The 12,758-nt window shown below is 45.8% G+C and overlaps 1 protein-coding gene and 1 long non-coding RNA gene across 4 annotated transcripts in view; one reads left to right on the top strand and one right to left on the bottom strand.

Annotated features, from left to right (window-relative positions):
• The window catches only part of TNR (tenascin R), a 384,528-nt gene extending 374,637 nt beyond the window's left edge, over positions 1–9,891 (top strand). For all 3 annotated transcript variants that reach the window (XM_077928219.1, XM_077928217.1, XM_077928218.1), the window contains 4 exons: positions 2,635–2,731; positions 5,087–5,248; positions 7,403–7,566; positions 8,572–9,891. In XM_077928219.1, the coding sequence (XP_077784345.1) occupies positions 2,635–2,731; positions 5,087–5,248; positions 7,403–7,566; positions 8,572–8,691 (543 nt within the window). In that variant the 3' untranslated portion in view covers positions 8,692–9,891. The remainder of the gene's footprint in view (positions 1–2,634; positions 2,732–5,086; positions 5,249–7,402; positions 7,567–8,571) is intronic.
• LOC144327746 (uncharacterized) lies at positions 3,543–12,069 on the bottom strand. Its single transcript, XR_013392835.1, has 2 exons — positions 11,971–12,069; positions 3,543–4,473 (listed from the first exon to the last, which is right to left on the bottom strand). It is a non-coding gene; the product is annotated as an uncharacterized LOC144327746 (long non-coding RNA).
• Positions 12,070–12,758: the final 689 nt, after the last annotated feature.

The raw sequence follows: 12,758 nt of genomic DNA, 5'->3' as shown, positions 1-12,758 counted from the left end.
CAGAGGCAGAATCTGAAGCAAGCGAGAGGAGGCAGGTCCAGAAGCAGAGATGAGTCAGGCTGGTGAAGAGTCGGAGGTGTCTACCACTCCTGCTGCAACAAGCTCCCTTCCTCCCAGAACCAGGAGAGGGATGAAACAGGTGGCGCAAAGATAGGCTGCATCCAGGCACAGACTCCAATTGCTTGGAAAAAGCACCAGAGAGGAGGAGACATAGATGGCTATGGGGAGGTGGGGACCTTTAGTCTTGGCAAATGGTTTCATGGAGTAAGACCTATCGTGGATGAGCTGTTGTGCTCATTATAATAATAATAATAATAATTTATTATTTATACCCCGCCCATCTGGCTGAGTTTCCCCAGCCACTCTGGGCGGCTCCCAATCAGTGTTAAAACAGTACAGCGTTACATATTAAAAACTTCCCTGAACAGGGCTGCCTTAAGATGTCTTCTGAATATCAGGTAATTATTTATCTCTTTGACATCTGATGGGAGGGCGTTCCACAGGGCGGGCGCCACTACCGAGAAGGCCCTCTGTCTGGTTCCCTGTAGCCTCACTTCTCGCAATGAGGGAACCGCCAGAAGGCCCTCGGCGCTGGATCTCAGTGTCCGGGCTGAATGATGGGGGTGGAGACGCTCCTTCAGGTATACAGGACCGAGGCCGTTTAGGGCTTTAAAGGCCAGCACCAACACTTTGAATCGTGCTCGGAAACGTACTGGGAGCCAATGCAGGTCTCTCAGAACCGGTGTTATATGGTCCCGGCGGCCACTCCCAGTCACCAGTCTAGCTGCCGCATTCTGGATTAATTGCAGTTTCCGGGTCACCTTCAAAGGTAGCCCCACGTAGAGCGCGTTGCAGTAGTCCAAGCGTGAGATAACCAGAGCATGCACCACTCTGGCGAGACAGTTCGCGGGTAGGTAGGGTCTTAGCCTGCGTACCAGGTGGAGCTGGTAGACAGCTGCCCTGGACACAGAGTTAACCTGCGCCTCCATGGACAGCTGTGAGTCCAAAATGACTCCCAGGCTACGCACCTGGTCCTTTAGGGGCACAGTTACCCCATTCAAGACCAGGGAATCCCCCACACCAACCCGCTCCCTGTCCCCCAAAAACAGTACTTCTGTCTTGTCAGGATTCAACCTCAGTCTGTTAGCCACCATCCATCCTCCAACCGCCTCCAGGCACTCACACAGGACCTTCACCGCCTTCACTGGTTCTGATTTAAAGGAGAGGTAGAGCTGGGTGTCATCTGCGTACTGATAAACACCCAGTCCAAACCCCCTGATGATCTCTCCCAGCGGCTTCATATAGATGATTAGGCCCGACACTCAGCCAAGTCTATGAAGATCGTGTTTTTGCTAATAAAAGAGTAAATCACTGTGTGATTTACTGACCGGCTCGCTCTATGACACATGTCCTCACAACTAACAATTTCATGGTTGTCAGAAGCAGTATATTTCAGCCCTCATATTCCCAGGTTAACATGAATGTATTTAAATCCCTCCTGAATGTTAATAAACAGGGAACCAGATGCACCTTGACATGTGGCAGTAGGAGGCGCAAGCCGGCCCTGGAACTCTTGCAGCTGTGGTACCTTTCTAAGCTTAACTATGGTGGATGTGAAAGCCAAGGAAATCAATGGAGGGAGTTTGTGGAGGAAGTTAGCTGAACAGGGAATAGTGTTTACTTTCTTGAAAAAGAAACTTCAAGACTCAAGAAAGTCAGGGAGCTGTTATGAGGTCATGTACAGGTGTAGCCTAAGTCAGGGAGAGGACAGTTGTCCTCAAGAGTGGACAGTCTAGCTTTAAACCCATACTGCTCCTGGCACAGAACACATACTTGTACAGTGGTACCTCAGGTTAAGAACTTAATTCATTCCAGAGGTCCATTCTTAACCTGAAACTGTTCTTAACCTGAAGCACCACTTTAGCTAATGGGGCCTCACTATTTCTGGGTTAGCGGAGTCTGTAACCTGAAGCGTCTGTAACCCGAGGTACCACTGTACAAGCCAAATAAACGTACAGTATGGATTCTCAATACAGCCAACATAGCGTTTTGAAAGAAAGTATATTTCTGTGTTATCCACTTCAAAGCCTGCTTGTCCAATTTCATGCTATGGGCCCTACAGACCGAGTTGCTCTGTGCTGTGGAGCTAAATGTGCTTCCCTTTGATTTGAACACAAAAGTTGAAACCTGGGTTCTGTTGTTGATAATTTTATATTCTCATGGCTGAGCAGGGATGGTACATATCCAATATAATACCCATCCTGCCATAGTGACTTGCTTGAAAGGTGGTCCAGCAAAAGTTGATCAGATAAACCTGGGATGCATCCCTTATTTTCTGGAATGAGCATGGCAGCAAGACAATATTTCAGTCTTTTCTGGAACAGCTAGGAAGGCGTTATAAAAAGAATGTATGATGGGCAGTGACTCTGCCCAGAGCATACATATGTTCATGTATATACAATAATCTATGGGGACACCTGAGGTTTATCTGAACTTTAAAACCTTAAAGTTTATTCATTTGAAGTTTCCACCTGGAAGGGTCACATGTTCTCCTGCCATTTCCCCGGTAACAAAGGCCATCCACAGGTATACGTGTCTCATATATCATAAGGTTTGTCCTTTCTTCCTCTGCAGGTGTTTCAGAGACGGCAGAATGGGCTGACAGATTTTTTTCGGAAGTGGGCAGATTATCGTATTGGCTTTGGAAACTTAGAGGATGAGTTCTGGCTGGGTAACAAACCTTTACCCTTTTCTTGTCCCTGTCACTGTCAGCCATGAAACCAGACACCTGTCCATCATATCGTCTTGCAACAGGCGCACTTGGTTTCTCTCTCTCTGTCATTCATTTCTTCTTTGCCTTCTGTGCATCATCAGACAGTTATCTGTCTCTTTCACTTTTCCTGCATTCTCCATCAATCTGCCTTTTGACTTGTCAGGTTTCTCCATTCTTTGTCCTGTCCGTGTTCCTCATTAATGATGGGCTCTGTGGCATGAAAGGCTCGTAACTGGGACCTGGTCGCTGCTTCATTTGTTAGGTAGTGCAGCAAGCTTAATTGCCCTTTAGCCCCCATGGAACTGTGGTCAAACATCCTTTTGCTCACAAAACAAGCTAGATGGGGTCATTTCGTTCCATTTCAATGCGCTTTGTCTGCATCACAGATAAACTCTGCTATTCAGCATGATTGGCAGTTTCTGCTGAGGGAAAAGCCCAAGCATAAACTGAGGAATTCTTTTGGGTTACATCAAGCAAATGTACATCTAACGCAAAATATGTTAGCCCTATCTCTGGTGCGTAGGAAGGATGTATCAACACTACATAATTAAACTGATTTGATAATAATTCCACCACCCCAGGGAACTCTGGGAACTGCTGTTCTATGAGAGGAGCTCAAGGTCTCTAACACACAATTCTCAACACGTTCACCAAGCTACAATTACCAGGATCTTTCCAGAGGGCAAGGGGAGCCTGGCTTGCAAACTGCAGAGACACACCTGGAGTATTATTAGTGGCAAAAGTAGGAATTTTAGCACTGCCGAAAATATAACTTGTTTTATTGAGTTTTTATTTTCTCATGAGCTATCTGTGAAGAAGAAAGATTGCAGAAAAGCAATTCACCCTATAGGCAGAAATATGTGTAGCCGATGAGCCCAAGGCTACATCTGATGAGTTTATTCCATTCTTGAAACAGTTGGGCGGGGGGCAATCAGGGGACCGTGGAGGAGCTGGCTGTAGAGGCCAGAGTACTGGCAACAGCTTATGTGAGGCACGGCCAAAGCAACAGCTTATGTCACACAGGCCAAATTGGGGCCACAAGGGATCAAAATTTGGCTCATGAGGCTGCTTTGCCACAGCCATGCCCACCTGCCCCACACCTGAAGTCAGGTATGGGCCAGAAAAAAGACATGGCTTCAAAGAAACAGCCAGGATTGTGTTTGCCCTTTGCTGCTCTCACCTGGCATGTTAGTTTCTCATATGGCAAATGTTTATTGAGTACATAAGTTGATCAGACTGTGGCAGGAATCCACCCAGCACTCATGGGGAAATCTGGCATGATCTCTTAGAGGAATCAAATGAAACTTTAACACCTGGCATGACAAAAGTCTGTACTTTTATCAGGACAAGTTACTTATTGTTTACTGTTGGAACAATTGTTTCCTCAAAATTTATCTTCTGTACCAGGAAAATAAATAAAAACAGTAGAAAGAAAGAAAGAAAGAAAGAAAGAAAGAAAGAAAGAAAGAAAGAAAGAAAGAAGAGTCAGGGGTCTTAGAATGTGCTCCCAACAGTTCTTCTGCAAGCAGGGTTTGTCACAGAGCCGAATCCAGCTGCAAGCCTCATTTGTGGCAGGGCATTTTCTTGGCACACAAAGCTCAGATTCAAGTTGCTCCGGCAAAGGAACATTGTGCCTTGCTGCCCAGCTTGAACTCGTTGGATGGCAAAGGCAAAAAATCTTTCTTAAATGCACATTGCACCTGCAAAGGAAGAAAGGAAAAATTAGGAGTGCATTCCTGATTCTGTCCTTTGAAGTTGTCACCTGCTGTCATGGTACTGTCAGGTGATTGACACTTGGTTGGCCCCACACAGAGGACCCCACACAATGTGGGGGGGGGGGTTTCCTGTTCCCCCTTCCCCAATGTATGCCCATGGAACAGCGATTCCCCACCCTTGGGTTATGGAATATTGGGATAAAATTGTTATTTCCCAGTTCTCATGGATCTTTATAAAGAGTTAACAGACAATGGTGTTTTTTATTGCTGATCTACACTTGACTCCATGCATTCTTATAACGGCCAGTTAGGTTAGGGAGGAATCACAGAGCAACAAATGGACATTCCAGCATGAGGCTTGGCTTCTGGGTCCCATTATCCAGAACCCACATCCGATTTGCACCTCCTGGACAACAAAGGCTAGACTCAGGACAGAGGGGTTTGAACAACAACAACATGGAGTATGGCAAATTTCCACTCTGCTTTTACTCCCAATTCTACATCGCAGCATGTGCATTGAGAGCCAGTTCTTACACTGTGCTGTTCACATGATTTCTAGGCATGCAATCCTATAAACTCTTTTTTATTGTCTTTCTAGGACTAGACAATATGCACAAGATCACATCACAGGGGCGCTATGAACTGCGGATAGATATGAGAGACGGCCAGGAAACAGCCTTCGCATATTATGACAAGTTCTCCGTTGGAGATGCCAGGAGCCTGTACAAGCTTCGGATAGGGGACTACAATGGCACCGCTGGTACAGATTCAGGGCACATTCCCCACTCACTACTCCAAGACATTTTTCCTCAGGCTTAACAGCTCTCGCCTCATCTCACCCACACGAGAGATCAGCCAATTCTCTCCATGCAAACCAAACACATTTCTATTTATCTCCACCCCCACCCATGTATTTCATTCTCCTCCTTCTCCAGTTTAATTCATAAGGTGGGAATATACAAATATGACCCATGCAGCTGCTTTTTTGAAAGTATGCAATGTGGCCTTTATAATAGTTAGTAGGTAAGCCCAAGTGTCTCCTGAGGATATAACAAACATAGCTTGGTGGTGATCCTTCTTTGCATGCAAAAGGTCCCGGGTTCAACCCCTGACATCTCCACATAAGGTCATCTCATGTCGCAGTGGCTTAGATGAGGTAGATGGACCCATTCATCTGAAACCCTAGACTGCAGATTCATATGCTCCCATATAACACTTGGCCAAAACATGTAAACATCTGTCTCCCCCTTGTATCTATCAGTGATGATGAGCTTCTAAAATGGAAGCCAGTCTAATGCTGAGCCAAAAATGGGGTGGGGTGATTTTTGCAAACATTTTTGTTTTTCTCTCTCTCCCGCCCCCCCCCCCCATCAGTGAATTTTCAAAGGAGCTCAAAGGGTGACAAAGTGTTCACCTGTTATGGCAACTGGAACTTTCCACGTTCCTCAAGCCATACTGATGGCAATGTGTAGGTGATGGACTGATGATTAAATCTGCACATTGAAATTTATACCTCCTATCCCGTGTTTGTGCAAGGAATATGAAAAGTAGGTAGGTTGTGAAGCTGTTTTAGCAGAGTACAACACTTGCATGTTTTGCATCTTACTTAAGTTTCGGAATAAGGCAATCACACATTTTTATCCCTTTTATTTGTGGTCTCTGGACCTCCCTTTCATCACCCTAATTGCAGAAAGGGAACCACACATTTTTAGTAAGATAATCAAAAAAGGTTTACTTACATTTCAATGCAGGCAGCAAATACAATACAGGTAAGAAAACCTCTCAGGTACAAAACCCAAAAGCTGGTTTCAAAATAGGCTGTGTGTGTGTGGAGCCCCCAGACACATGTCTGATAAGTTTAGAAGCATGATAGAATAGAGAGTCTCCTCAGAAGCAGAAGGAAGTAAAAAGGACAGTCTCCTGTGTTATAGAATCCCCACCCAGAGGAGAAGTATCCACACAGATGTTCCTCGCTAGGGAGTTTAAAAACTCTGTGTACTAGGCCCAATTATTTGCTTTGTGTATTCATAAGCACATGCGCATAAGCAAACAGTTTGGGTGGGCAGTATATCCTCTGCCATGCTGCACACCTTTCTTCACTCTGAATGAGGGAAGGGGGAGAGACTGGCACACATCACTGATGCCAAGGCAGTGAGGAGACATGCCCTATGCCCTCCTGATCAGAATGAGGATAGTGAGAGGGCTTCCTTTGCCATACGTGATGCTATGAGGTAGACATGCCTAATGGGTCGTGTAATTACACCAGTTGTTCTTGAGGGTGGGACGGTGAGAAAACAGTGGTGTTGATGCAACAGCAGGTGTTCTTAACCAGCCTAGAAGATGCTGCCGGAAACTAACATGGCTCTGGAAATAGCATAAAAGATGCATGTACTGGGGCAGTGGGTGTCAAACAATATGTCAGGCTGCCTGAAACACAAAAAGACTCCCACACTGTGCACCACATACGTGCAGCAACCCCCAGAAGCTGCTTCTGCTTGATTCTTAATTTGGGCCACTCTCACAACTCGGGACTCGTACGCATTTTGCTTGCCCTGCCCCTAGAAAGCAGGGGTCCAAGCAGTTTCCCACTTGTCCCATGCTTTCTAGACATGGGTCGGAGTAGTTTTCTATTCACCTCACTGCTTTCCCCAGGAAGACCTGCCGTTTAACGCTGAATCAGATCAAACGTCAATCCACTGAAACACCCGACTGGCGTTTGCTCCGATTAGGAAGTAAAGAGTGGGTTTTCCCAGGAGAAAGCAAGGGGGAAAGCGGAAGTGAGGACAAGCCCTCAGTGCTTGTTCTGCACAGAGCCAAAACCAGTGGAGCCACCGAGCGGCAAACATACATGCATGAACTCAGCTTGAGCTGTCCCTTTGCAGGCAGAAGGAAAATGACCTGTCTTCTGTTGCAGGGGATTCACTCACATATCATCAAGGGCGCCCATTTTCCACCAGAGACAGAGACAACGATGTTGCCGTCACAAACTGTGCCATGTCATACAAAGGGGCCTGGTGGTATAAGAACTGTCACAGGACTAACCTCAATGGCAAGTATGGCGAGTCCCGACACAGCCAGGTAAGTGGAGGGTCAGTTCAGAGCTGCAAACAGGAGCTCAGCTTCTCTGCTTGTTAATGATACGTTTTGCAAGCCTCTTAGCTCATCAGCAGAGAGCTGCGTGGTTAAGAGCATGAGCTCTTATCACCTGGTGACAAGCTCCCTGCTTATAGTGAACCAGCACAGCAGTGAAAGCACTACACAAAGTAGTTTTCTTTCATAGGGTGGTTTTATGTCTGTGTGGAGTTTTTATATAGGGAATCGGGGTTTTTTTATTTTAAAAAATACAATTTCCTACCTGCAGTCTAAAGTGGTATAGCGGAGGCTTCTGTCATCTCAAGTCCTGGCCTTTACAATGCTAAATAATGCAGTGCTACAACTTCTGGGGTGGCAGAGAGCACTAGGCTATCGGGGAGAAAGTTTACCTTGCCTCTCCCTCTTCCAGCTATGTTAGTATTCTACTTAAACTGAGCTTTTCACGTGGGGAGCATTCATTAAAATGGTCCTCCTGCCGAAGCCCAAAGCAGTTCTCTTTACCATCTCAGGTCTCTATCCCTTCATTCTTCTGAACGTGCAAATCAGGCCTAATGTTCTTTGAATAAAAGTGCTCTGAGGTTTAAATCTTATAATTATAAACAGAATAAAGCCAATCCTGCTTTTTTTTAAGCCTTAAAGTATTTCAGTAGGAAGTGGTTGTGAGTGCCCTGTTCCACTCCTCATAGCATCCTTCCTTCTTGTTATGCTACCTTAATTATCCCAAGTACAGTGGTACCTCAGGTTAAGAACTTAATTCGTTCTGAAGGTCCATTCTTACTGTTCTTAACCTGAAGCACCACTTTAGCTAATGGGGCCTCCCGCTGCGTGATTTCTGTTCTCATCCTGAAGCAAAGTTCTTAACCCGAGGCAATATTGATGGGTTAGCAGAATCTTTAACCTGAAGTGTCTGTAACCTGAAGCGTCCGTAATCCGAGGTACCACTGTATCCCTATCCCTTTGGCAATGACTTTCCCCCTGCTTTTCCCACAGGGTATTAACTGGTACCACTGGAAAGGACACGAGTTCTCCATACCCTTTGTGGAAATGAAGATGAGGCCCTACAACCATCGCAACACCCTGGGGAGGAAGCGGCGGTCCCTGCAGCTGTGAAGGGGCCAGGATCCCTCTGGACAAGCAGTCCTTTTCTGTCATTTGTTTGTCTTTTATAATCTGAAAAGGAGAGGACAAAAGGTAGCAGCCTGCTCCATACTGAGTGGCTGAGGGAAGCCATGACGCCCCTGAGGGATGGCTCACTTGGTAAGAGAACAACCTTGATGCTTTGCTGTCATTCCCAGTGACTTTATTGAGTTCCTACCCAGCACACCTCCATAAAAGAAGAGTTTTTTTGTTCTCTCTTGAACCTATTAGAAAATGGCTTTATTTAAGGTTTTCCTTCTTAACCCAGTTTCTACTGTACGTGGGGTGCTTCTGTTCACATGCCAGCCTGTTCTGCCAGCGGGTACCAAGGTCGGCTCCCAGAGCTCTGGTTGCCCATTGTTGCTGCTGCTACATGAACTAAGTGACATTTTCACGGTGATGCCTGCTGAGCCAGCAAATGTCCATCAGTCGGGGAAGAAGATTCCAAAATCTGGAAACTTACTGAACCCACTTGCAGAGGCCTCGCGGCTCCGTTCCTTTAAAGACCTGGCATTTGCGCCACCCTTCACACAAGGCAGGCGAAGACACTTCATCCTTCCATCCCAACACAAACCCTAGGTCATGTTCCCCAAAACAAAGGCAAGCAAATCGACTTGCTCGTGTGTCGAAATGATTTTGGAACTAAATGTCTCTCACCTGTATTGCTCCCATGCTGTACCAATTTTATAGGCACTCCAACTAAATTTCTCTCAGGCGTTTAAACATTTACCTGCTTTAAAGTCAACTTCTGAAAGGGGAGTTTAACAGAGTCAATGTCCCTTTAAAAAGCCCATGTTCCTTCCCCTCACCAGTCCATTGGTGAAAATAACTTCAAAGTGCAGCCACCTCCCTCTGTAGCCACGCATTTTGTGGCAGCGGCTTCCAGTTGCATCGACACAGACTAGTCAGTGCCAACCCACAAAGACCATGGAGGGGCAGAGCAGAGGGACGCTTTCAGTTAACAGCACGATGCACCAAACCTGAGCCCCTTTTTTGGGTGTGGGGAGAACATCCCTGGGCGTGAAACGTGTCAATATTGCAAAAGCAAGGCACTTAACTCCTCACTAGCCCTCATAAAACTCCTTAATTGTTGTCTACCTTCGAGCAGAATGTTTGGAGGCTGAAACAACACGTTGTGTGGAGATTTGTGTTGGGATCTACCAACATTCCCCACCCCCCCAACCCCACGTGAAATGCAGCAATGGTGGCCGTCCACCAGGTTCTTTGGAGCAGTGCCTGGGTTGGCATGTGATGATGATGATGATGATGACTAACCCTTCCCCTCCATGCTGTTCTCCTAGTCAGAATCTCCACTAGTCTGCCCCTCCAAACTGCAGCCTCAGAAACTTCCATGATGATAAACCTGTGTCTGGGCTGTCCTGCTTCAGGCAGTGCGGGGGGGGGGGGCACACAATTAAATGTTCTCCAGCATTTTTAAAAAAAGAAGACGCGAAGACGCTTACACATAGAAAACGAGCGTATCAGGGGCCTGTCTGGGGTCCCTCGCAGCCTTGCCAAGGAGCTGGCCACACAGAGCGGTGGCCCAGGGAGCCACTCCAAGCCAGAGTGGAGAGGTGCAATTTTTGCACACACACACACACCCTGGACCTTGGCAGGATCCAACCTAACTGATCCCTAGCTATGCCCCTGGCTAGGATCTCTACCTTGACATCCATTTTTCTATGTGGAGGGAACATTTGGTATGGGAGAACATTCAATCATGTGAGTATCACCTGCAGTCTGAGGTGGGACAGCCCAGGTCCAGGCTCTAGGTTAAGGATCTAGGCCTCAGTTGGAGGAGTGCAAGAAGTTCACCCAATCCATTTGAAGCACTTGAGGTTATTCTGCCTGCATCAGTTTAGAGCTCTATTGGCCCAGAAAATTGTATTAATTTCCTAACTAGATTTTTTAAAAATCTGGCTGACTAGTCTCTTCGAAGCTTGAAACTCCCATGTCTATGAGGGCTTCTCTGAACCGGCTCTTTCACCCTGCCAGAAATCACCCCATAAACCCATAAACCCTATACAACACTGGGCAAAACACTGCATAATGGCATCCTCTCGACCAGACATGGCCAAACTTGGCCCTCCAGATCTTTTGGGACTACAACTCCCATCATCCCTAGCTAACAGGACCAGTGGTCAGGGATGATGGGAACGGTAGTCCAACCACAGCTGGAGGGCCAAGTTTGACACACACAAACTTGTTCCTGCCTGACAACAGTTTGTCCTAAAGAGTCACATTTGCAGAGGTGGACCATCACCAGGTTAGGTAGTGATGTTTTTGATAAAAATTGAGCAAAATTATATATGCGACATTTAGAATTCAAAGAACAGAATTTATCTTTTAAAAGAAAAGGCTATTTTCACGGGAAACGCCCCTCTAAAATCAACTATGAGGAGACTGGAGCGACTGAATATTCCCTGATTCAGCAATGAGTTTCTCTAACTGTTTAGCAATAGCATAACAATAATTAATATGAACACTGGCCATCTTGGCATGCAGGAGGAAAAAGAGATGTTTCAATTCAAGTGTAGAAACAGTGCAAAACTGCCACCTTGTGGTGAGAACAAGAAAATACAGTGAATGGCCTCTATATAGGCAGTATCTCACTCTGGGTATCAGATACCTGAGCGCTCCACATCCCTATTTTACTCATTGCACAGGAATGCTTTTAAGATAATCTGGAGTTTTGCACATGGCAGCTGATACTTAAGATATAAAAAAGCAGAAACAACAGTCCCACTTGTGGAGGATTTTGAAATACTGGCAGCCTAGCCATTATGGGAGAAAGAATGAACCCTCTGCTCTGCAGATTTCAAGTGTGACATGGGAAACAGTATTCCAGAAGGAATTGTTGTTGCTATATCCTTGCCCATTTGCTGTGCTCACAGAGCACTTGAAGAAGCTGGCATGAATTAAAACGCAACACAATAACCACAGAACAATATATTAACACAATGCAAGTTTTAAAAATGCAGGCTTGGGAACATGTCTGTGAGTTGACATCTAACTCCTCCAACGGATAAGAAACTGTGCACAATTGGACTGAGGGGTTGGCCATCTGAAAATGCTAAAAAGAAAGATGTACATGAACGCTTAAAAAAATGCATACACATACATATGCACAGGCAATATAAAATGTTCTCACAGAGCTCTTTAGAAAACTGCCCATATCTAATGAAGAATCCAATTAAATGCACAATTGTGGGCACAGAGTCTTTCACAGATAACTACGTCAGCTCTTCTTACTTTGCTCAATGGAATTCCATTTTAGCAGCAGCATTCACTTCAGTTTTTCTTTAGATGCTCTTTCATGGATTGTGTTGCTTGTTAGAACATGGGGGTCCCTAGAACAGTGTTGGAATTCCACAGATCAGTATTATCAGCAACACACACACACACACACACACACATTAAGACAGCCTTTAGGATCAGGCCAATCCTCCATCTAATTCCCCTAGCAAGATTTGAGCACAGATGTCCTCTCCCCTCCTGCAGTTTCCACAACTGACATTCAGAAGCATTGCTGCCTCCAGCTGTGGAGCCAGAGCATAGCAATTATGTCTAGCAGCCATCAATAGCGTTCTCCATGAATTTGTCGACTCCCCATTCAAGTGGGAGAGAGTTCCACAGTTGAACTATGAGCTGCATGAAGAAGTACTTTCTTTGGCCTGTCATGAAACTTCCAACACTCAGATTCATTGGATGACCATGAGTTTTAATGTTTTGAGAGTGGGACCCTAAAGGCTAAGGTCTAGATCCATGAGCACTTTTGGGTGCTTATGGACGGGTATGTTTAACTCCTCCTCTTCCTCCTCCTCCTCCTCCCATGCCGTATGAAGGAGTCATCCACTGGAAGAGGCGGAAACTTACACACAGGTAGTAGTCCACAGCCCTTTAGGCTAACATTAGAGTCATATAATGTGGACTAGTTACTCCCTTTTCAAGCTGAATTTTTATCCCTCCCCCCCTTCTTTGTATATGCATAAATTGGTATATTCCAGGCATGGAAAAGGTGGGCACTGAACACATTTGTA

This window comes from Podarcis muralis, chromosome 5 (assembly GCF_964188315.1).
Source record: "Podarcis muralis chromosome 5, rPodMur119.hap1.1, whole genome shotgun sequence".
Taxonomy (NCBI): Eukaryota; Metazoa; Chordata; class Lepidosauria; order Squamata; family Lacertidae; genus Podarcis; species Podarcis muralis.
Note: the sequence above shows the minus strand (reverse complement) of the source record. Positions and strands in the feature narration are given on the sequence as shown.